Genomic DNA, 25,599 nt, shown 5'->3' on the forward strand with positions numbered 1-25,599 from the left:
GCCCCCCAAAAATCAGTTTTTTTTTTTTTTGATGTAAATTTGCTAGAATAAACTCCAAATTTTGAGATTAATCTTAGAAATTTTCCAGAAAAACATTAAAACAAAATTTGAGCTCCATCCTAGAAATTTTAAGGAAAACCTTGAAAATTTGACTTTTCAATCTCAAAATTTTTTCTTAAACTGAGTCTAATGTCAAAATTTCAGTTAATTTTCTAGCAAATATTTTACTTCAAATCAGAAACTTCCAAGTTATTTTCCAGAAAATTCCAGTTTTTTGGGTGAAAATGTTTTATAAAAATGTTTCCATCTCCATTGGCACTGAATTGCTGCAGAGCAAAATTAAACTTTATTAAAATGGTTAATTGTTTTCAGTCTTCTAATTGCCAACATGAATGGCTGTCTAAAAACAACATACACTGGGTCTTGCATAATATTCCCAGTTTGATAAATTTATTTTTTTATTAGGGCCGACAATCATTAAAATAAAATTCACTCTGAAAATATAAACAAACGTGTAGAACTTTTAGAATTTCTGAAATTATGTCATTGATGCTTTGAGATTCAACTTATTGAAAATTAGTAGCACGCCCATAGATAAGAATAAATAGGATACTTTAATATACAATACAATTTCAGTACACTGGAAAACAATGACGACAGTCAGTTGGTAGAGGAACGATATGACTACAGACCAGGAGGATGTGCTTAATCGGTGCAAATAAAATACTTGAACATGTTTAATTGCACATTGACGTCATGATGTTGGGTCCTAATTGGAAGGAAAAAAAGCACTTGATGTGAAAAACAAGATAAATCTCACCCAGCAGATAATCTGGAAAAAAACAAAAACTTGCATATTAGAAAACAAAACAGCGACTCGTGTTCATCAGGAATGTTGCGTTTTTCCTTTTCACCGCATCGAAAACTTGAGAACTGTTCCAGTGTTCACAACCTTAGCGAGAAAACGTTGCACTGCAGGAAATCACCCTGAAGCATTGGCAGCGCCACCTACTGTCAGCAAATCTACAGAGGCCCAACACTGCCACAATTCAACAAATAAGTTCTCAAATATTCACACATGTTAAACAAAACTTAAACATCATTTTAGTATTTAATGCTATAAGTATATTATATACATACTTGTAATAACATCAAATACACATTTTAATAAACCAAATTATTTCAGAAATTATTTTTAAAAAATTTGGGAACACTCCATAATGACAAAATAATTTCATAAAGCAACTCAGGACTGTAAAATAATTAGATGCCATATTTACTTCATACATTTTAACAATTAATTGAAATTATGTTCTTTTATTTTGGTTTCCTTCCACTGAACTTTCTGTCCGTTTGTAAATGGCCATCTTCTTGAAAATTTGATATTTATATAATTACAAGTACATTGTTTAAAATTGTATTTAAATGATCTCAAGTATAAATGATTAATGTATATTTTTCTTCTTCCACTGAACTTTCTGGACATCTGAACAGCCAGCTTCTTGGTTAAAACTTTTTTTGCAAATTTAATTTCCTTTAGATTGTCATAAATTTATTTAAATTATCACATGTATAAATATTTCCTGACTTTGTATTGAATTGTGGCCATTCAAAGCAGGCAGTTTTTTTTAACGGTCTAAACAAGACAAATATACAAGTCTACCCGATTTCAGCTGCTGGTGAGGAAAATGGAGTGAATACGACCTTTGACCTTTTATCATACACAACATGATACAGAGTAGGGCCTCTTAAGATCCTTATATTTAACAGCAACAATAAAAACTAATGAATTTAAAAAGAGCTAAATGTTACTTCTTCAGGTTAAGTGCATGTATTGCAAGAAAAATACATGCAAAACAGGAAGTTTAATCCAATGCATCCAGGGATCTACGGCAGCAGCACATGGAGACAACCTACAGTCAGTGTCTACGTTTCCATAAACAAAACAATAGATTAAATAGAGACCCTGAACATATTCCCAGCAGTGCTCTAAATGTAACACAAGAAGGAAATTAAAAAAAGGTAGATTCTGCATCGAATACCTGAAACATGTAATTCTGCCTCTCGAGTTCCCAGTTAAGGCAAATTTCTGCTTGGGGGAGTGCATAAAGCGTCAGTGCTTACTGTGAATCTGCATATCTGTGTATTATATGCTACACTCCGGCGCCGGTCAGACCGAACCCAAACCCATCCCTCAGAAACGAGCCGAACCTCTGATGGCGAATCCAAAAAGAAAAGCGGTTGGGTCAAACACGACTCACTGTACATATGAACAACCAGGATACTCTCACTAGTTCCTACGGTCTAAGTGACTCAACAACACTTATGTTAGCTAATAACTATGTAAAGCGTGTCGTCTGGCTAGTTCAGTACATTTATACACAGGAGGGTAGCACGCAAACTTTACCATCCTTTGGGAACCACAGATTTGGTTTATTTCTACATGAAGCTCAGGTCCAGCTTAACGGTGATCTGCATATATGGGATGAAATGAAGCACGATTAAATCAAAGCAGACCAGCTAATGCTAGCTAGATGTTACCACAAGCAGAGTTGGGACAGCATGATCTTCACGTTTCAGAAAGTAAAAATTGTACAAGAAAATAAAACATGTAGCAGAACTTGATCAGCAGAGTGGATTACTTCGAAAGCTGAAGTATTTTACGGAGCAGAAAGTGCGTTTGTTTACTACAACGGAGCTTTATGGCCAGACTAAGAATTTGCGTTACTTTTTTTAAATTGCAAAAAAAAAGTAACGCAAGAATAAAGCCGTAAACAAAAAGGTTGCAATAAAAATCACAATCACGCAACAAAATTGCTATATTATGAAAAAATACTTAAAAAGTTGCAATTATACCATAATTACAGCGTACTAATACATGAACATAGTCGCAATCATACAACAAAACGGTTGTAATACTATGAAAATAAACCTGCATTCATACCAGAATATTGAGAGTACAGAATAAAACAAAAATAATGTAATACAACAATAGATGTAATAATACGAGAATAGTCATAAAGAGAATAAAGTTGTAATAATGGAATTATAGCCACAGTCATACAACAAAAAGGACGAAATACTAAAATAAAGACCTAATAATATCAGAATAAAGTAATATTGGAATAGGAATAAAGTTGACATAATACAAGATAAAGTTGCAATTTTAGAAAAAGTTGTAATATTACAAGAATAAAGTTTTAATATCGGAATAAAGTAGCAATATTAGCAAAAATAATATGATAAAATAATAAATGTTAACTTTTTTTGGATAATTTAGCATTTTTATTTTGTAAATGTGACTTTATTCTCATAATATTATGATTTCATAATAGTAATAAAGAAATAATAATCCTGTGAGTCTGGCCATAACACTCCGTCGTAGTGCATGGAGTTAAAAAGGTTTAAGTGTATAAAACGGTAAAATTTCCTCTTATTACAGTTTAAAGTCAGATGGACATCTTTCTCTGCAAACATTAAAAAATTATTTTCAGGTCCCAGCTTTTGTTTTTCTCAAAGTATTAACTCAGTTTTTGGTTCAGCAACAGGAGGCAGATGAAGTACCGAACATAAGGTAATGCTAATGCTAACCAGCTAACATTAGCAAGGACAGCAAAGATGTAATTAGCTTTAAGCTGTGCTTAAATCGAAATGCTAACAAATTTAAGGTGCTTTTAAAACTCTGAACCTCAGAATTTTTACTTTAATTTTCTAGGATTGCAGAATTAAATATCTTTTTCTGTGACACTAATTTTCTGTGAATAACTAATTTTATTTTAAATCTATTTTGAATATTTGTTGTTTTTTTTCTACAGACCTATGCCTATTATGGGATGTTTATGGATTTGGATGGAATGTTTGCTGATCCCAATTATCTAATTTCCAAACACACTACTAAAAAACAACCTTGTAATTATTCTAGTTCTAAATCCAGCTAGTACGCTAATAACATAGCAATCTCCACTGTGAGGCACCAATAAGCCATAAAGGAGGACATATATCAATATTTTTTAGTGTGCAAGGTGGTGTGGAAAAACAAAATCAGTGCTCAAACAACAAAAAAAGTAGGAAATCCGTACTTGTGTGCATGTAAACATGGTCGCTGTCATGATGGGAGGGAGTGGTCATTTAAAGCTGCACTTTGTAACTTTTATCAAAAAAACTTTTTTATATAAACTGTCACCATGTAGTGACACTATGAGACAGATAATTTCTAACCAAAAAGAAAAAAAAAAAAAAAAAGAAAAAAAATCAAGCTCCTCTGCCTTCTCCCACTGCTAACTAGAAACAACCAATCACAGCCAGGAGGCGGGTCTTAGCGCTGCCAATCACTCTTCAGCTAGTTCACCACAACAGAGCCTGCCATGGATGCTAAAGCTAGTTTGCATGGACAGACGGTATTCCTGTAACGGTAAGTTGTTCCTTCAACATTAGCGCATTTAGCAATGCGTTCACAAGCTTGAGTGACAGCAATAAGTCCCTCCTCCTGGCTCTGATTGGTTGTTTTTGGTCTGGAGCGGTAAATTTCTTCAGACAGCAGGACTAGCTCAGGGAGGAGGTGAAGAAAATCAATGTTTTCACAGATTATCTGTCACAACATGTTGCACTGCAAAAACACAAAATGTTATCAAGTGTTTTTGGTCGAATTTCTAATATAAATATCAAAGTTCACTTGAAATAAAACAAAACCAACATGCAGGTAACTTTTCAGCAAGATATAATAACTTGTTTTAAGTCAATAATTCCTTAATATTGATGAAAAAGTCGCAGCTCCACTGATCGTGGGAAAAACGTCTCGTTATGAATGAACTCTGCCAGTGGGACCTGAACTTGGTTGCTAGGCGACGGCTCAATGGTTGTCAGGCGTTGCTAGGAAACGATTGTGAAACAATCGGCCAATGGGACTGAAGCTTTTTCCTCAATATAAAGGATCAAACTCTATTTCTTGCAGAAAAGTTACTTGTAAGTTAGTTTTCTCATTTCAAGTAAGATATTTGTACTAGAAACTAAACCAAAATACTCAGTAATGTTTTGCGTTTAAAAGAAATATTTTTGTAAAAGTTGCATACTGCAGCTTGATGGGCGAATCTAAGAGTACATTTATTGGCCTAATAATGACTCTGTGCAAGCTTCTGCTGATGCTACCACACGGGAGATGACCAGAAAATCCTGCTACAGGAGGAGAGACACGGCGCTCTAGATCTGGATGATCCTCGTCTGGCACTGTGTGAACATTGCCTTCAGGTCGCTCTCCTGGGCCTCGCTCACAGCGTCCGGGTCGGGGCTTTTCTGGACCTTCGCCACGGCGTAGTTGAGGCCCTGCGTGAGTCCCGCCTGCGTCAGGCTGGCCACCTGTACCATGGAGCTGCGGATCTTGGCGAACGGCGACACGACGCGGCTGCCGTTGCTGTCGGCGGGCGACGGTCCGAGGCTGCCCTCCATCAGGGAGCTGAGGCTCTTCTGGGAGCCGCCCGACGCCGCCGAGCTGGGCCGCTGGACGGACAGCAGGTTGGAACCGGAGGTAGAGGTCTGGACGTCCAGCCGGGACGGTCGGGGCAGCTGGGCGTCCTGGTTCTGGGTCTGCAGGTTGGATTGCTCAGAGTCTGCGGGGGTTTTCTTCTGCGGCGGCGCGACCCCGGCCGCCGGCAGCTCACCGAACACCTCCACTGGTTTGGTCTGGGCGTCCTGAACGAACTGCTGACAGTAGGCGTCGATGGGTGTCCCGAAGTCAATCAGCAGCGCCTCTTCCGCCAGCGACGCGGCGCCGGGCGACTTGTCGTTGATGTCAGAGACGCCATCTTGGCAGCTGGTGACGTGGATCACAGACGGGACGTTGAGTTCGCCGCTGCCGATGGACTGCGAGCGGCTGCCCAGTCGCGGGTTCGACGCCACGATACCACAGCTCGGCAGGACGTAGTCTACCTTGTCGAAGGAGCCGGAGCACAGGTGCTCGGGGTCGGAGTTGTACGAGTCGGAGTCCGAGTCGTTTTCGTAGCGCTCGTCGCCCCGGACGCTGTGCGCGGCGGCGCCGGGGTTCCCGTCCGACGTCTCCAGGCTGCTGTCCGACTTCCACAGGTTGACGTGCATGGTGGGCTTGAGGAAGTTAACCGTCACGTCGGGTTTGGAGAAGTTCCCCAACTTTCCGAGCGGCTTGAAGGGGCCGATGTTGACGTTGGTTTTGGTCTGTTTCACCTTCTGGTTGAGGGAGGAGAACTTGTTGAGGAGGAAGCTTTTCCCCTGAGCGAGTCCAGAGCCACCCGCCGCCTGACCTGCAGGCTTGTTCTGGATCCCCATGATGTCCTCATGAGGTTTACTCTGCCGCCTGCAACACAGACAAACGCCAAAATTACTGGACCGAAATTATGAATTGTGATTATTGATAATTGAAGTGCACAACTTCCTGGGAAGAAAATTTATTCACAGCAGTAAATGAACAAAGGCTGTACATGATACTCCAGTTTTGTTTACACTTCAAGAAGGAAGTCATGTTCAGTGTCTTCTTCTGAGGCTTTTGCATCATTTCCTTCAGTGGTTCTTGGTGCAGCGCCCCCACAGGCGAGGAGGGGAACAGGTTTTAAAAAAATAAAAAATTGTTCGTTTGCATTGACTTGAAGCAATGTGAACGCGAACCACAGCAGCTGAAAATGTAACGCCTGTTCCAATCTAACCAGGACAGCACAGGGCATTCTGGGTAAAAACAACCAAAACAAACACACTAGTCCAGCACTAGCAGGAGAAATGGCTCGACAAAAGAGAAAACCGACAACCACTAAAATATGACGCTACTCTATTTCAGTGGTTCTTGGTGCAGCGCCCCCACAGGCGAGGAGGGGAACAGTTTGGTTCCTTTGACTCAGTGCAGTGAGAAAGCAAATTGCAGCAGCTGAAAATGTAACAAATGTTGCAACTTTGGTCCCTAATAGAACTGAGTCCACTAGGTGGGAGAATACAGTGAAGTTTGTGTTTGTAAATAACATGCAACAGAACTGGTATGAATACTTTTGCACTCCTTCATACTCGCCTCTCCAGCTTCTTCTCGATGACGAGCAGGTCCAGCCCGGAGGCCTGCTTCGTTATGCGCAGCATCTCAGCGATGCACTGCAGCGTATCTGAAAAATGTTGCAACGCAAGTCATCACTTCATGTTTGTCACCTCACAACATAGGTGTCAAAGTCAGGGTCTGCGGGCCAAATCTGGCCTGCCATAACTTGTTATATGGCCCTCTAACATGACATTATGTTACAAATCAAATCAAATCAGTTTTTGCCCAATTAAAACAATTTGAAAATGCATTCAAGTTCATTTAACGTTAAGTCGTGATCACCAACAGACCCGTCGTGATGATTATGCTGGACGATAAATTGTTCCAGAAGTTATTGCGATAAATGATAATATTGTTGATTTGAGACAATTCTTTCATCATTAAATCCTTCCACCACCGGGCCTTTGAGGACATTTATGATCTTGATCAGTCCTAAATGAAACCATTCCTCTTCTTCTCTGCTTCCTTACCTTTGCCGTCGTCCTCCGGATTGCGCGTCGCCGCCCTCAGAGTGTGGAAGTAGCCACTGGTTTCCTGACTCCTATAGTGCAAACGCATGCAGCAGAACTTCGGCTTCCCGAACAGAGTGGGCTCCGGACCTGCACAAACCCGATCACATCCATTTGTTTCTGTTTTTTTTTTTAATAATCTGCTGTCACTGCATGAATCATATTCAGTGAGGATGTTGCTAAAAGGTTACTGAGAAGCTGCAAGCACACTTTCAGGAAGTGTTGGGTGACTCAGTGAATGCGAACGGACTTCTATGAGTTTAACTCCTCACCGATTTCAATTTTTTCCAATCCCTCCAAGTCGAGACGCTGGTACTGGTTGACTTTATCTGCCTCGTCGTCGTAGCTGAAACGGAAAATAAAGGGAAGTGTTAGTCAGCCGACACAGTGCAAACAGCGGGATGTGAGGTTAGGATCGGACTCACTAAGCGATGTAGTAGGCTTTATCTGACAGGAGTAGCAGAACGTCCACGTCTTTGTTGGTTGCATCAATGAGGCTGCGGGAAAAAATAACAATAAAAACACAGACTGGGCTCCTGTGAAAACATCAGGGCTGCATCTTTAAACCTGGTTCCTAACTGGTTCTGTTAATATAAGTGAGTTTCATTGTATTATTGCGTTATTACGACTTTGTACTGGTAATATTAGAGCAAGTTTATTAAAAAAAAAGGAAAAAAGGTAAACAACATTAATAAAAGATGCTTTAATAAAAGTTTATTAGGGAAACTTTGTTTTCATACTATTTTCATGTTTTTATTCTTGAATTATTAAGAATTTATTCTTGCATTATTATTATTACAACTTTAGTTTTGGATTTTTGTAACAACTTAATCTTATTGTTATTACATCTTTATTCTCATATTTTTGCAACTTTGTTTTTGTATTATTAAATCTTTATCCCATTTATTCCATACAACTTTTTTCTCGCAATATTATGATTTTACCCTCTAAAATATTTCAGCTTTATTCTATTAATTTTTCTTTTCTTACTCTGACACAAATCTGATACAAAACTCCCTGATAAGAAGAAATTTCCTCCTTCAGTTGCAATTGTGACAGATTATTGATGTGTTAATAATAATGTAAATTCGCTTCATGCTGTTTTGTCTCTGATCGGAGGAATCTGGTTTCAGACTGCTCACCTCATGTCGCAGTTGATGAGCGCCCAGCCTCCGTGAAACGTCTCGTCGTCCGGCAGCAGCAGCTGCATGTAGGTCTGCAACAGCAGGCCCACCTGCTCCTGCGCTCCTCTTTGGCTCTCCTTCTCCTTCTCCTCGTGTTCCTTCTCCTTACTGAAGATGGAGTACAGGTCCTCCGTCACGGGCAAACCCATCATCAGATCTGCAAGGAGCCGCAGATTCACCAAAAAGACGGTTTCCATTACATCCAATCAGAGGAGGCGTCAAAAATATTTGTGTATCTTTAAATTATATTGACATGGGCTTTTCTGATGGATTAAATTTTTAAATGGTTTAATTAACATTCATCACGTTCAGCACACATGAATGAAGCAGATGAATTTATCATGACTTATTATAGTCTAATTAAGCCATTACTTTCTATTTTTAATGAGGTAGACTGTCATTTTAACAATAAATAAACGCAACAAAGTGTTTTCTTTGGTTTTCTCTGTTCTGGATGAACTGTGGGATTGTTAAACTTCAGCCAAAGTTTAGATTGCGCCGTCACCTCCATGATCTACTCCGTGCATAAAGTTAAAATTGTTGGACTTGTCTGCAACGTGTAATCTGTCAAAATGACGGAGAGATTTCGAATTTTTCCGTCTAATTAAAAACATACTGGTCAAATATTCTGAGAGCTCCCGTACCGATGACTGCTTGTCTGTAAGCGTCTCTGAAGCGGTTGAGATAGTAGCGGTTGGCAGAGTTCACGCCGTCCTTCATCACGCCAGCCAGCTTCCTCTCCCCCGTCCTCGTGAAGTCTCCCTAAAGCAGAACAAACAGCGTGTTAATTAAAGCTTCAACCGCACTTCATTTGCACTCTTAGGACAGCACAGCCTGTGACAACAACAGTGACATAACCTTTTCTCAGCCGTGTCTAAAGCTCCAGAGTCGCTGGTGTGAAAACAGAACTGGATGCTAAACAAAGCTAGCTGAGGTGGAAGCGGTGCTACCTTGAGGGCGGCGGTTCCTGCGTACTGCTTGCTGATGGTGTCGCCGTTGTTGGCCCACATGACCTGATAAATCCGGTAGCATTTCAGAGGCAGCGGCTGCTCTGGAGGCATCACACCCAGCTTCTTCAGCTGCACGGAGGGAAACATGTGGAAACCAACTTTACAGCTGCACAATGTAACTTCATAAAAATTATTATTGTTTGTTGAAACTGTGAAAAAAGAAAATCAAGCTGCTCTGCCTGGGTAGACACACCTTTTTTTTTTGCAGTCAAAATCAGTGATTTTGTGTTGCTCTTTAGAAACATTTGCAAGGAATTTTGTTATACATTTGCTTAGTTTTCACTCCATAGTTTTTTTTTGCCAACAGAACATAATTTATAATTCAGACAAATGTTGTTTGTCTCAACAAGGGAAATATATTCAGCCTATTTCCAGCCAACTGACTGATACTGAACAGTTTCAGGTGATATTTAGGGTATTTTATAAACCATGCACAGAAAAAAACTCAACTCACTTCCTCTGCTATCAGCATAAAATAGCTTCAGTTCAGATTAGTGCAGCTAAAAACTCAGTAGGCGCTAGAAAATGAGGAAATATGTAATGAACTCGTACTTGCTGCTCCATCACAACTCGCGCAACGGCAGCTTGAACCACGTTGGTCCGGTCGAGACAGTCCATGCAGTTGACCCGGAAGATCCCGTCCTGCTTGCAGATGACGCCAGCTTGGTCCACCCTGACAGATGGAGTCATTAGAAATTAGCCGCATTTATAGAAACACAAATTCAGTCTGATATTAATGAGAATTAGGAATAATGTGTCAAGAAATACTGATTGTGCCACTTGAAGGTCCAACATAAATGAACTTTACTTGTTTAGTAATGTCCAAACAAGAAAAATAATAATGAGGACAATGCAAGAACAAATTAAGATTAATGTTGTTCTTTTGAGCCCCAACGAGTTATGGAACAACTCTGCTTACCATGCCCACTTCATGTCAGTGATGATGTCAGAAATGGCATCTGTCAGTATCTGCACGTTTTCAAACTTCATTCCACGACTGAGAAACAGGAAGTAAGAAGCACAAAGAGGAAGTGAAGCCAGAATAGTGTAAAACGTGCAAAGCCGGTCATGGCTCAGGGTTTTTTCCTACCAGTGCTCGTGGAAGTCAAAGGAAACGTAAGTGAGGTTTGGGTTGTTGTACAGCAGGACCTGCTTCAGATACGCATCCCCGATTATCTTCTCCCGCCCGTTCTGGTCCACCAAGTTAATTATCACCTGCAACAAATTAACGAAGCAACGTGTGATTTAAAGAAAACAACAACTGTGAATGTGTTTGCTCCCATAGGGATTTCTTAAAATAAAAATAATAACTTAAATAAATAATAAAAAGCAGTAAAATTGTGGTTTCATTTATTAAGGGAAAAGACATCATCTAAACCAGTAGAAAAGTAGAGTTAAATTTTTTCAGGAAAACCCAAGAAACTATTATTATTGAATATTTCCATTATTGCATTTATCTCTCTACACTTCTTGTCACTTCAGTTTTACTTTTAGGAATGTACCAATATATTAAGAATAGACCAAACATTGATTTAGATGCCAAAATATTAAACATCCTTCAGTAAGAAACTAGAAAACACTTAAATAGAACCAGTTTGGCTGCATGAAGTAGGTCTCAAAATGTTCTCAATATGCCACATATCAAAAAATTCAAGATTGGAAGCAATAAAATACATTTTCTGGAAAAGGTTAAAAATTTAAATCCACAGATGGAGACAACAGAGTTAAATTCACATTCCTAACCACAGGAAACTCTCCAACATGTCTGCGTTGTTGAGTCAAACTGACCTGCTTTGTGTAAAGCTCAAGCTGCTTCTCAAAGTGAGCAGCAAAGTAAGGCATCGTCTCATTGTCCCCTGAAACACAAAGAGGAGCCAGTCACATTTTTATGACCCCTAATTGTGAACGTCTCCCTGGTTCAGATACGCCAGCTCCGCTGACCTTTCTCGATGCGTGGCCGGGGGTTGTAGCGATATCCGGCCTGGCTCCAGAAGACGGGTACCGACCCGCGGGTCTGGACGAAGGACAGCGTGTGGCTGTGGACATGGATCAGCTGCTCCGTCTCCACGTAGTTCGCCACATGGCCGTCTGTGTCCACACCTCTGCGCTTGTACCGCATCCCTTTAAAAGAAGAGCAGTTCTCATCTTCATCACAGTTCAATCACTTTCACTGCTGGTGGAAATGTCTGAAACCGTTAAATATGTTTCCTTGAGCAGGTTAGGATGGGCTACACAAAACATGTTCTTTATTTTTTTTGTACAAAATCATTCTAAGATAATCAGATTTTAGCCTGCTCACTTTCAGAATGAGCCAGAAACCATCTCTTACAAACACAAAACTCTTGTCTTTTCCTGCAGCCATTCACATTACAGCCCATACAGCCGTAAAACTAGTTGAATAAATGTGCCAGAACTCTGCTGGGGTTGCTAGGTAATGGGCGGAACTCTGCCGGGGTTGCTAGGTAATGGGCGGAACTCTGCTGGGGTTGCTAGGTAATGGGCGGAACTCTGCTAGGCTTGCTAGGCAATAGGCTGGGGTTCACTGATTTGCGACATTACATTCAGCAGTTTTTTGAAACGGCTCATTTTGCCAAAAAACAGATGGGTGTGTTTTTAGAAGCAGTTTAGACCCAAATGAAAGTACAAAAATAATAAGCAAAATGTGAATTTATCACTTTAAAATGAATTTATCTTGCATTCGACATACATATTCCTACAATGTTGATAAGCAATGTGTTAACTAAAAGCGTGTAGTCTCCTGCTGCAGCACAAGAAAAACAGAGATCTTTGACCGCTCCTCTTTGCAGAATCTCGCCAGGTCGGATTCTTGACCTCTTCTCTTCAGCTCAAGAGGTTTACAACAAAACTTAGATCTATGGACTGAGTTGGGGGTGGATTAATCCTGATTTTGGGCCTAATAAAACCTTCCTGTGCTGATTTGGAAACATGTTTTTGATCATTGTCCTGTTGTAAGACCAACCTTCCAGTTTTCTTTATATTTATAATGTGAGATGCAGAGAGAAGTCAGCCCACAGCATCACTGATCCTTCACCAACCTTAGCAATGGGATGATATGTTTATTTTAACATTCCCATTTTGAATCATGACTCTTAAAAAAAATTACAAAAGTTCAGTATTTTTAATCAAACACTTTGATCCAATATTTAAAAAGTTTGCTTCAGTTACATCTGTTCACTACGAATCACTGTCAGTAAATGCGGGAAAAATTATTTAGTTTAGTTTTTTTTCTTAATGCAGGATTATTACCCCACACTGAATGAAGGTAATCAGAAGTAAGGTTGGATTTTTAAAGTTTTTTAAACTGCGGCAACAAAAAGTCAGCCAACAGAGCGCGTTAACTCAACGCTCTCCTGAGTCCATGTAGGACTTGGTGTGAACGCCTACCTGCGCGGTGGCGACTTCGTCTGGAGATCAGCGCCACAGTGAAGCGAGGGTGAATGTCATCGACGCAGGTAATCTCTTTGGGCGGAGTCTCTGGGCTGCTGCGCTCCTCATCTGACGTGTCGTTGTAGTTCACCACCAGTTCCTCCACCTGGACGAAGCCTTGGATGATCGGAATAACCCACAGGTCAACCTCTGGGACCTGAAATTACAGGGTTTTTTAGTTTAATGCTCAAAAACATTCATTTAGTGGAATCAGAATCATAATAGATGATTTTGATTCAATCTTTAGGTATTAGTTACCTGAAGATTGATGACATCCTGGATCATGTGTTTGTTCCAGAAAAAACGGTCGTCCACCTTAAAACAAGAGACAGTCAAAGTGAAAACAGATTTAAACAAATCAGCTATTTATATAGATATTTATATTTGTGTACAGTTTTGGAGTTATTACTGCTCTGAATAGGTTTTTAATGAGTCTGTATTCTCCAATTAATGATTAATCGATTACTAGTCAACAATTAATCGTTTCAGCCCTAAAATTTCTTTAGTCTCACCACTAGCAATCAGTGAGGTCTCTCTCCCACCTGTTTCCACAGAGGTAAGCTGGACTTATCCGAGTCTCCCTGCCGCTGCACGCTGTTGGTCAGGTCATAGGTCATGCTGTAGTAGAAGGAGTCTGAGTCCATGAATATTTTGTAGAGCTCGTCTAACAGTCGCCGCTCCAGGCGCTCCTTCTCTTTGTTTTCCTTAACCTGGAACGCAGGGGAATACTGAAGGAGGAAGCGGCATGAGACGCGTCAAAGGTCAGAACATCAGGACGGTAAAAGGTCCGTTTGAACAGAAATACCTTCTTCTTCATGGGAACGGACACGTTGGATTTGATCTGACTCAGAGTTTTCATCAACTTTGATTCATCTGGAGACTGGGCCGGTTTCTCCGTTTTGTCGATTCCAAAATGATGCTTCTTGCAAAGCTGCAAGGAATTAATTAAAACACTTATTTTCAGCTCAGGAGATCTGGTAGCATCTCTCTGCAAACAAGAGCTAAAGGGGAAGGAGTTTCCATTACTCACTAAAGTTTAGTCACGTTAAAACCACACACTTCAGTAAATGTTACGTTTCAGCTTTATCTAACTGGAGCACCTTCTTCGACATGTTACTCGAGAAAAAACATAATCACGACATCTTGATGCGTTCTTAACAATCCACCACACTGAAAAAATACTAAACTTACAAACTTAGAATCTAGTGAAAATATCTTAGTACAATTAAAATAACTTGTATGTAGTTTTTCAGCAAGACATAGGAGCTTGTTTTAAGTCAATAATTCAAAAGTATTAGTTTTAATGTCAGTTTATTTCAGTTATAATATGTCTTGTTATAAGTGAAATAATTTGGCTGTAGAAGAGGAACAATTTAATCAATGCTGAGGAATTATTTACTTAAAACAAGCTCCTATATCTTGCTGAAAAGTTATATAAGAGTTAGTTTTGTCTTTTTCCAACTGTACCAAGTTATTTTCACTGAAAACTAGACCAAAAATACTTGGTAAGATGTTGTATTTTTGCAGTACATTTTTCTATAAAATGTCAGATTTATAGAAAGAACAACTAATTATTGTGCTGCAGGTCATCCAACTGTGCTAAAAATCCAACCACAGCACTGAGGTTTCATAAATTGAGTTTAAAGGCCCGTAATGGCGGGATTGTAAATTGAAATCCTTTCTCCATGTTCAGATGATGAATTGAACAGACAATGTGAGATGTTAAAAGCTTGGGATGTTGTTTTATAACCTAACTCTGCTCAAAATTTCTCCAAAACACACAAACACAAAAAACAAATGCAACAGAAAAAAAAATGCTAAGAATAAAAAATGTTGCAGTCGCACAAAATAGAAGCAAAATTTTTCAATTTGCAAAACAAATGCAAATGAAAAACGGAAAAAATGTGGGAACAGTAAAAACAAAATGAAGGTCCTCCAAACCACTAGAGGGAGTCCCGTAAAGACGGGATGTTATGATTTAATGGGAAGTCCAGAAGAAAGTTGGAGGAAGAAAAGTTGCATTTCACAATATTATAGAACAGCGGCATCTTTAGGTGGGTGGTACTAACTGCTCCAGACTCCCCCCAGTGGCCTGGAGGACTTCCATTTTGTAGAGGGAGTTTCAAATTTGCGGTGGTTGCAACATTTTTGACTTGCATTTTCTGACAATTGCAAGTTGTTTTCTTTCTGAACCAGAGCCTCCTGCAGGATGTCAGGAGAATTTTTCTTTTGCATAATGAACAAAAATTACACAATGCTCTAGTTTGTATATAGTTTAAAAAATATCAATTTAAAACGCCACATATGTAAACTTTTAAAGAGCCTCAGTGAAAATGAACGAAACTTAACTCGTTGGTGTAGAAACTGGTTGAAAATTGATCCGTTAACTGCCTGTTCATGTTTGTTTGCTAAAGGTGGAGATGAGACTGAAAACTGATCTTTATTAAACATTTAGACTACCAAGAAGAAAAAGACACAATCAAACCTGACTTTATTACCCTGTGAGAATAACTCAAAAATACTTTTCTTACATAAAGTTTTTATTTATGTCTTAGAAGGAATGGAAAGAAATGGAAAGCCAATGACTGACCTGTTTTACTTTTGTATTTTGCACATAAATTTGTGGTGCATTTGTATTCTATAGAAAAAGATTTAAAACTTCAGGAATGTCAATAGTGACATATTAAGATATTTAAAAATATTACACAAACATTATAACAAAAAGACTAAGGATTCAAGATGCCACATGAACCAAACAGTGCATTACTATGATAGAATGCTAAATTATCACAAAGGAGTGCAATAATTTTCCAACAGAATTAAATACATTTAATGAAAGAGAACAAAAATTACCACTAGGGGGCCCTGTATTTACCTTCTGTTTTCCATGATTACACTTTTTGTTTGCTGCTCTTTTCTGCTGCAGTTATATTTTTGTGTTTGTGTGATTTGGGGTTTTAATCATCCTTGTGTTTCCGGCTTGTTTCCAGGTTTTCTACGTGTTTGCGCCTTACTGCCCCTGCTTTATTTTGAAAATCATGCATCTGTTTTGTTATACATCACGATTGCGCTCCACCTTGTGTTGGTTGAGTTCATAAAAATCATGCTACAGTTCACTGAAGTCTTTGGTTGTAACGTGCAAAATGTGAAAAGTTTAATGGGTAGGAATAATTTTACAAGCTATTCTTCTGGTTCCAATTTTACATGTGTCAAACTCGAGGACCCTGGGCCAAATCTGGCCCACCATAGCTTTTCATGTGGCCCTCTAAACGGCAAATTACATCAATAAGTCCCTCCAAGATTTTGGAAAATCAACAGATCTCCACATTTTTTGTGATTTTACTGCAAATTTTCATTTACAAAATGGTCAGAAAAGTGGTAATTTTTTACCTATAAACAATGGAGAGAAGAGGAAGTGGAACCAACGGTCTTCACCCACTTCAAAATAAGAGCATAAATAAAAACATCTACAAAACAGCTAAGTAAATTAGCATTTTAGAAATTAGCTGGAAAAAACATTTATTTAGGGGAAGCTAAGTGTGCTAAACTTATTCTAAGTTAGCAAAAATGCTAAAGCGCAAAGCTAAAAAATTAGCTTTTCTATTAGCGGATTAGAAGACGTGTGCCCACCACTTTCATGGGCAACATAAACTTCTTTTTAATACCAGGACAGTTTAAATGCAATTCTGGTTGACTGAAAAAAATCTGAAAATAAACCAACTGTGGTTGGTTTAAAACAGCTTAATTGATGTTGCCAAATTGGTTTTCTACATGCAAGTTAATATATTTTCATAAAAAACTATTGGAAGGAGATCAACTTATTTTTGTAGCCTTACTTGATGTGAAATTATTGATGCAATGAGAAACAAAAGTCACATTTAATATCATATATTGAATATAATAAAATTCCTTTTAAATATTAGCACCATGAATTACGATTTTGATTGCACAAAAATGCAAAGCCAATCATAAAATCTTGGAGGGACTGATCAGTGTGAAAAGATGTTCGATATTATTCAATTTAAAGAGGCAGTTACTCATTAATATTTTGACAGTTTAATGGTTTTATCAATGTAAATGAGTTTGACACCCTGATCTACAGCATTTCTACAACAGACATCACTTCCACTCTGCTGTGCAGGAACCAACTACGGCTCTAAAAGCTTCTGCTCTACTCGTCGTCCTCCGTTTGTTACTCACTTGAAAATATTCAGTCTCACCATCCAAGAAGCCTCCCTGAAAAACTGAAATCTTAGCATCGTTCAGCATGTTTGTTATCATTTTTTAAATGTCATTTCAGGTGTAGAACTATATTTTTAGCAACCCAGAGCTAATTTCCCACCACTTGCAGCTTCAGGGATGAATCACGCTCTGACTCATGTTCGGTATTCTGAGGAGAAATCTGGGATTTCCACATGAGTGTGTGATTTACCTCCAGCTCCAGCTCCTGAGGCTCCTCGTCAGAAAGGGGGATGACGGCGATTTTGGTGATCTTGTAAACCTTGTGGTCGCCCGGTAACTGACCCACCAGCGCTTTCTGGCGGATTAATACGAGACCGAGAGGAAGGTCTGCAGAGAGGGGAGAAAAACAAAAGGACAGAGGGAACTGGGTCAACTGGTGGAGAACCGCGAAGGTGTGAAGACGCTAGCCATAGCTTCTGTTAACAGAGACGCATCTGGTAAAAATGTAGTTATATGATGCTGATTTGTCTGTATGTAGCACTTTTAACGCATATTAAAGATGTGGAATAAAACCTTAAGGTAAAACCATCTTCATCTGCACAAACAAAATCTCACACTTAAACGCTGAGAAGATTAATCCAATTTAAGTTGATTTAGATCAATATATTTTTGGAGCTTGTATTGACCTTATTTTACTTTAAAAAGCAGGTACTCAAAATGGGAAAGAAAAGCGAACACGTCGTTAAGAGTAGATACAAGCTTTGTGAAGATTTTATCAATTATTCTGGTGATTAATCAAATAACAAAATTGACACATTCTGCCAATTTTTTATTTAGAAACACATTAAAAAATACAAATAAATAATTCAATTACTTTTTTTTATAAGAAAATAGACATTTTATTACCTATGATAAACCAACACAACTTGATCATTTGCAGCTAAAATATCAACATGTGGGCTGACCTGTTAGATTATTTCAATAATCTATTAATACATAAACATATCACCTCAGCAATCCAACATGGTGGCATTTTTTCCTCATATTGGAAAGTCAGAGCAATAATTAAAACCTATAAAGCAACTGGAACTAAAACAAACAAAGCTGAACCAAGAGATAATAAGGTTTTTTTTTTTGGTTCCTGTACATTTCTTTGTTTTGTTTTTGGTGGAAGAAAACAGAAAAATATAGAGAGGAGAGGAAGTGGAACCAAGTCTTCACCCACTTCAAAATAAGAGCATATATATCAACATCTAACTACCTGAACAATTTCAGTCTCCAAAACTATAAATTTACTCAAATTAAAGGTTCAAATTTTCAAAACGGCTGAATTATACAATGATCAAAAAGATTAATTAAGTTTAAGGCTTTTTGGAAATCTTTACCAAAGGTGTCACTAAGATTAACATCGAGTCTTCATCCATGCTGAGGCCTGCAGAACCAGAGCCCAGATTGCTCGTCTTTCCACAGAGACACATTTTTTAACACCTCTACTCATGACAAACATTGATGACACGACCGTCCTGAACACATGGAAAAGTACGGGCCAGAGACAAACCAAAACCAGCTGAAACCGTTTTCATCCCCACGCCTACCAGTGTGCAGCTGAATCTTTCCGATGACTCCGTCCACCAGACCCAGGCAGACCGGGTTCCAGGCCAGCAGCAGGTCTGTGGCTGAAATCACAGAAGAAAACATCACTGACCAAATGACACAAAAAGATGTTTCTGGAGCAGGAATGTGACCAACGATTGCTCCAGTAATCAATTACTCTGAAAATTAAGTGATTATTCTGATAACTAATCAATAATACTGATGATTAATCGGTTATTTTGACAATCGATTGTTGTGAGGATTAATCAATTATTATGACAAATTATTCAGATGAGTCCTCAATTATTCTATTAATTTATTATTTTCACAAATTAATTGATTATTCTGATTATTACTTTAATATTCGGACGATTGATTAATCGCATTAAAAAATATTTCAATTGAGCCAATGTTAAAAATACATTAAAAGATTAAAACAATTAAATTCATTTTAACAGAAGAAAAATAATAATGTTATTACCTAAATTACAATAACAGAATTCTTTTAGTGAATGTTTGATCATTTGTAGCAATTTTTTAGCATTTGCAACTGAAATATATTTCTAGTCCTTTATATTTCACATCAATACAGAGCATAATTGATCGGTCAGTTATCTTTGGAGATTAATTGAGTAATGATTGGGCAAAAATGGCTGAAATACACTTTGCATGTTAAATGCAAAATGTATTTTTATTTTGTGAAGTCTTGGCTTAATTCCTGACTTTAATATATTGTTTTTTAATCAGAAAATGGTCTCAGTTTAGTTGCCGATAATTTCAATAATCAATTAATCACAATTAATCGCAATTAATCCAAGTAATCATTCAGCCCTGTTCTGAAGACGTGTGAGCGTGAGAACCTGTGATTCCAACAACAGATGAAGAGTTGTTTAAACAGAAAAGGGATTAAATTAGTCTCTGCTGTGTTTAAAATTATGGGAACAGAAACAGGAAGAGTTGGTCTACATATTTCAGAAGCGATCAAGTTCAGACGCATGATGTTGGAAAACAAGCTTTAAAACTAAAAGTAAAACTGTAATGAAGTAGCCTCTCTTTTTTAATGTGGAGACAGTTCATGGTGAGAAAACAAACTGGAATGCTCCACATTAGTAATGGAGTCTGGATTAGAGCCTGGGGAAACTGGCAAAAGATGGAGGGTGTGGCTAGAGGTGGAGAACATCAGCTTCAGACAATAACTCTTCCTGTTCCAACTAAATGTCCAGACGAGGAGGGAAGACCTGCAGATCGAGAGAAAGGGGAAAAAAACACACAAAGTTCCTTCGGAAAGCTGGCCATCATGGAAGTCCTTTCTTCGTTTGTGCAGAGCAAAGCGGAGTGGAAACTCAGCGAGGAGTGAAAACCCTTTTTCCAATTAAATAATGAAACAGCGGTGCAACCAAAGCCCCGTTCAGGCCGACTGCACAGCTGACACAACGGGATAATGTGCTGGGCCTTCTGGGGACTTCAGTGAAAATATTTTCTTTTGCTCCAGCAGACCTGAATTTATAACTCCCATAAAGACACAGCAACAAAAGTGTCACAACTTGATTTCTTATTGAAATAAAACTGGAAAAAATAGATTTACTAAACAAAAGGTAAATGTTTCATAAGTATTTAAGTCTGCAAATAATTAGATGTATAAATATTTGTGTGTGTATTTTGAGCTTTATGGTAAAATAACTAAATATTAATAAATACCTGCATATTAAAGGACTTCAATTATTTAAGTTGAGAACACAAAGAGTCAACAATAAATTACTCAATAATTTTTCTTTATTTTGAAAATAAAATTGGAAATAAATAAAAGCAAAATCTGGCTGATACGAGCGTTTCATATCAGTCGATATCAATAATTATTGATTAGTTTTTGTTTTAAATATTTGAAATTACCTTTCCTGTTTTATCCTGTTTTCACTCTACACTGTTTTTTTTATTTATTATTTTTAAGCCGCAAAGAGGAATGGTGGCAGTTATCGAACAGGTTGTTGCTAGGTAACCAAAGAGCGAGTGAGTTGCTAGGTAACCAAAGAGCGAGTGAGTTAGTCGATTCCACCAGAAGCTAAAATATTTTCCTCTGCCTACAACTCCCAGAATCCTCAGCGGTTCTGGATCAGAGTTCAGTGGATATTTCATAAATTGATTAATGAATTAATAAAGAACGATTTGTAGCAAATTATTAGCAGATTAACACCATTATGCTGGAAACAAATGAGCTGGTTGGCAAGGTTTCTTATAATAGAAGCTATAGGATCACGTTATACTTTATGGGTTCTCAGGCTTGCACTGCATTTCAGCCAAAAACTTCTGTTTTGGTTTCATCATACCACAAGACATGTCTCTGAAAACTAAGATCTTTATCTCTAAGTGCATTTGCCAGCTGTAATGTTGATATCGGAGTAATGGTAACATTACTTTGATGTTGCCATTACAACATCAGAGTATACACTATTTACTCTGTATACTGATGACAGTATTCACAGTTTTACTGTAAATACTGATATTTTGCATGGTTGAACTTTTGCACTCATCTTCGTCACCTAATTTGTATTTTTTGATGATATCGCACAAGGAAGCAGAAAGTTTTAGGTGTTACCTTAAAATACATCCACATGTATACAAACATTTGCCTTAAATGTTAGAAATTTGAATATAAATCCACGATACCATCATCAGGGGTTAGGTCTGTCATGAAAACTAATTTTACTGGATGATAAATTGTTTCAGAAATTATTGCGATAGACAATAACATTGTTGTATTGCAACCATTTTCACATAATATATTGGTAACTTCACTCTGTCAAAACTAAACTTTAATTTTGCAAACAACACTTAACACTAGAACAGGGAGATATTTTAAATATCTAAAATAAAACAACTAAAATTAACAATAAAGCCTATGTAAACTAAAAAATATATATACATTAATCATCAGAATGGAAATAATCAAGCTAATTTAAATGTATAATGCGATTAATTGATTATTGTATGTTGGGGACAAGCTTATCTTGGCTTTCCTTAACTGTTTTAAAAGCACAATAATCTTAGTCTAACTCCTGAATGAATTACTTCTGCTAAAATAGGAATTAATTTCTCAATTTCAGATATTAAGGAGGGAAAAAAAGTAACTGCTTTGTCATGTAAGATCAGTAAAACAGCTGTAGAAAAAGAACTTGTACTGAAGAATACTTGAAACTTATAATTTAGAGGGTAATATAACAAAGACAGAATTTAAAAGTAAATATTTGCGACTTCTTAAAAAGGAAATTCCATTTACGTGTAGACATCTAAGGTGGCTAGAAAAACCAAAAATTGTACTCAACACTATATTTTTATTCAAGTAAAAAAATATTTAACTCAAATAGTGAGCAACTGATCTAAACATAAATCATTTAATATTTAAATTAAATTAAACTAATCAGATGGACCAAAATATAAAGTTATGTGAAAAATTTGTATTCTAAATATCAAAATGAAAATAAGTAACTCTGGTGGAAATAATATAAAATATTACAATTACAGCTTTCCAATTTCTGTAAAAGCTGATATATATACCTGCATAAAGGGGAGGGCATTTATCGTATCGTTTATCATTTATCATGATACATTTCTTATAATAATAAGAGTTATGATTCATTGCTAATTACTCATTAATGCTATTTAAAAACCCCTACACCTGTTTGTATTGTTTGGATTGTTGAACTATTTTCTACAGTTTTTTTCCCCAATGGCAATATGAATGAAAATCAATGAATTTTAAAATATGATTAGTTGCAGTTACTGTAGCTTAGTGACAGTTGCCCTGAAGAAGTGCATTACAAATGGGAACGTTTTTCAAAAGCAGTAATTCTGTCTGATTGCTTTTCTATGCATTCACAGCCAAAAAAAGTAGTAATAAATAGTTCTTTTCGTGACTTTTATCTTTACCACAGAATATCGCGATAAAACGGAAGTCCATATATCGCTCACCTGTATGTGGACGCATGTTCTTATTTACTCCTGCACGTTCCTGCGTGGTGTTTAGTTTACATCAAGCGGTCAAATTCAAGCCTCGGTCTGCAATCTGAGAAGCAGGCTGACAACTTTGAAGTCAGTTTGGGGTGTTGGCGCTCCCTGAATAACAGCCGAGCGATGATTTACAATAGAAGCGCGTCCAAAAACAGACAATAAAAAGGATAAAACCGGCGTGTTTATCTGTATTTGACCCACATCGGTCCGTTTGATCATATTTACTGATAACATTCAGGTTTCAGGGAGGATGGCGGAGGAATTAGCAGAGAATGGGGGGATTTGAGATTAAAAAGTCACCAGGAATGTAAATGAAACCGTTTCCAGCAGCTGTCATCGGTACCTACCGGGTCTGACAGCCATGCTACCGTCCTTCCTGCTGCACCACAGCGCCTGGTCCCCGCTCTGAAGAATGTAATGGTCTTTAGCCTGAAACAGCTCCATTTTCCTCCTTCCTCTCTCGCAAACTCCTCCACCTCGAGGCGCGTCTCCCGGACCCGGTGCGGTTCTCCCTCCGCTCGGAGGCTAACGCCGGAGCTAGCCTAGCCGCTGTTAGCTCGGCTTTTTCTTCTTCTTCCTTTTCCACCGCTACGAGAGATGGCGGGTGGCTGCGTCCACGGCTAACAGCAGCTGTATCCGAGTCGGATTTGGTTATTCCGCCTCTACATGCTGATATTCAAAGTTCCCGTGGACAGGAGGAGAGGAGGCAACCTTCCCACAGTCACACCGGGGGGTAGACGCTCATCACTGAGTGGGGAACTGTCTGTGTCGCCGTTCAGGACGTAACCGACGTTTCCTGCTCCAAACAAGACCACGTGACCTGACGTCATCAGCGCTGCACAGGTACAGCAGGAAGCAGACGGTTGAAGCCTCCCTGCTTCAACCGTTTCTTGCGCACACCTGGAACAAATGGCAACGTGTCAGTGTTATTTTAGACAGAAAAAAGAAGTAAATTTCTGCCCATCAGAGAAAATCAAAAGTTTTGAGATTAACGAGGAAATTTCTGAGATTAAAAAGTAAAAATTTGCAAGATGAAAAAAAATCTAAAAGTTTGAGAGTCATGTTGAAACAAAAACATTTCATAAATTGAAAAGTCTAAAATTTGCTTGAAAACAACAATTCAAAACTTTTGAGATTAATCTAAAAAAAATCTTTAGGAAAAGATTGGAAATTTCTGAATTTGAAAAGTCAAAATTTCTGAAAAACAAATCTGAAATTTTGAGCTCACTCTCAGAAATTTTCTAGAAAAAACTTCCTGTCTGATTTTATCACATTTTCTTTTTAAAGATTACCAGCTTTCCTCTCTGTCGCCTTACAAACAAGGCGTACTTGTTGGATATTTTTCTATTTATAGTTTTGTTACTGGGCGAGGGTCAGACAATATTCTCAGTCATGACTCGAGTGCTCCTCAGAGAAAAGCAGCTGACCTAATAGAGACATCAGTCTTGCTCTTTCAATGCGCCCTGCTTCAGGCAAACAATTATGCGTGTTGTTATGATGGGTAACCATTGCAACATGGTATTGTTTTTACAGTTGGAACAGCTGAATAGCACCTCTGCAGCTCAAATAGCACCTCTTTTAAGGAGGATATCCCGTACGCCAACATCTCTCTGTATGACCTGACAAAAACTGCAAAAGAGCTGACAGACTTGGTTCTTTTAAATTAAATCAGCTAATTAGCATCTCAAAAGCTCAAATGATGCATCTTTTCAGGGAAGGTATCCCCTACTCCAACATCTTTCTGGCCAGACGACCTTACAGAAAATTGCCAAACAGCTGAAATACTGAATTCCTTTAAATAAACGTTAAAACATCACAAGATTCTTGCTCTTGAAAAGCCTTCAAGTGATAAATATGCTCAGCTTCAGACAAACAAATGAAATATGTTGGACACGATGCATAACTGTGACACCAAAGTATTTTGCTTTTGCAGCTGGAAGAAGCTGGCTAGCGTCTTAAAAATCTCCTTTAAATAACACCTTTTTAAAGGATGATATCCCCTGCCTCCAACATCTCATAAGACCTGATAGAAAACTGCTAAACAGCTGAAACAATGAGTTTCCTTTAAAGCAAGCCTAAAAACCCACCTGTTAAGAGTTGCTTTCAACCCATAATAACTGGAATATTGATTTGTGTTATTGATTTTGATAATGGCATTAGACAAAGTGATTTAATGTTTATGACTGGTTTTATGTATGCTGTTTTTAAGAATTTATATTTTTGTGTTTTTATGATGTAAAGCACTTTGAACTGCCTTGTTGTCAAAATATGTTATACAAATAAACTTGATTGATTTAAAAAGATGCAGCAAAAGCAAATGAGGTGGGTTAGCAATGCTTGCAAACAACTGGTGTTGTCGTCCTACATGTCACTATCATCTCTGCCACCTGGATGTAATATAATGACAGTCACTAGTCTGTAATAGCACAGCAACATTCTTCAATCAGAAGCAAATTTGGATTTGTTGTAAGCCTGACTGCTACTGGAGATCCCTTTGGGATAAATAAAGTACTTTTAAATTTAATTTAATTGATTTGCTCAGTCCAAACTTTCTTTCAAGTTGAAATGCAAACAGATTCTGCAGGAATAAAAATATTTTTCTTCTCAAAAACAAACAACCTCACAGA

General features: G+C 38.0%; 1 protein-coding gene across 2 annotated transcripts; it reads right to left on the bottom strand.

The window, feature by feature from the left end:
• Window positions 1-595: 595 nt before the first annotated feature.
• inpp5f (inositol polyphosphate-5-phosphatase F) lies at window positions 596-23,734 on the bottom strand. 2 transcript variants are annotated; one of them, XM_055021736.1, is made up of 20 exons: window positions 23,320-23,734; window positions 18,970-19,050; window positions 17,625-17,761; window positions 13,998-14,123; window positions 13,735-13,902; window positions 13,451-13,507; window positions 13,151-13,349; window positions 11,687-11,866; window positions 11,534-11,601; window positions 10,836-10,960; window positions 10,665-10,742; window positions 10,298-10,418; window positions 9,686-9,814; window positions 9,380-9,497; window positions 8,694-8,892; window positions 7,977-8,048; window positions 7,824-7,897; window positions 7,513-7,641; window positions 7,022-7,109; window positions 596-6,322 (listed from the first exon to the last, which is right to left on the bottom strand). In XM_055021736.1, exons 1-20 carry the CDS (start codon window positions 23,414-23,416, stop codon window positions 5,197-5,199), a joined length of 3,372 nt encoding a protein of 1,123 aa, XP_054877711.1. In that variant the 5' UTR covers window positions 23,417-23,734; the 3' UTR covers window positions 596-5,196. The 2 variants fall into 2 exon arrangements, with proteins under 2 accessions (XP_054877711.1, XP_054877710.1); XM_055021735.1 differs by having other exon boundaries at window positions 13,735-13,920.
• Between the last annotated feature and the right edge of the window lie 1,865 nt (window positions 23,735-25,599).

The sequence above is a fragment of the Poeciliopsis prolifica genome, unplaced genomic scaffold (genome assembly GCF_027474105.1).
Source record: "Poeciliopsis prolifica strain line A6 unplaced genomic scaffold, Auburn_PproV2 SCAFFOLD078, whole genome shotgun sequence".
Lineage (NCBI taxonomy): Eukaryota > Metazoa > Chordata > Actinopteri > Cyprinodontiformes > Poeciliidae > Poeciliopsis > Poeciliopsis prolifica.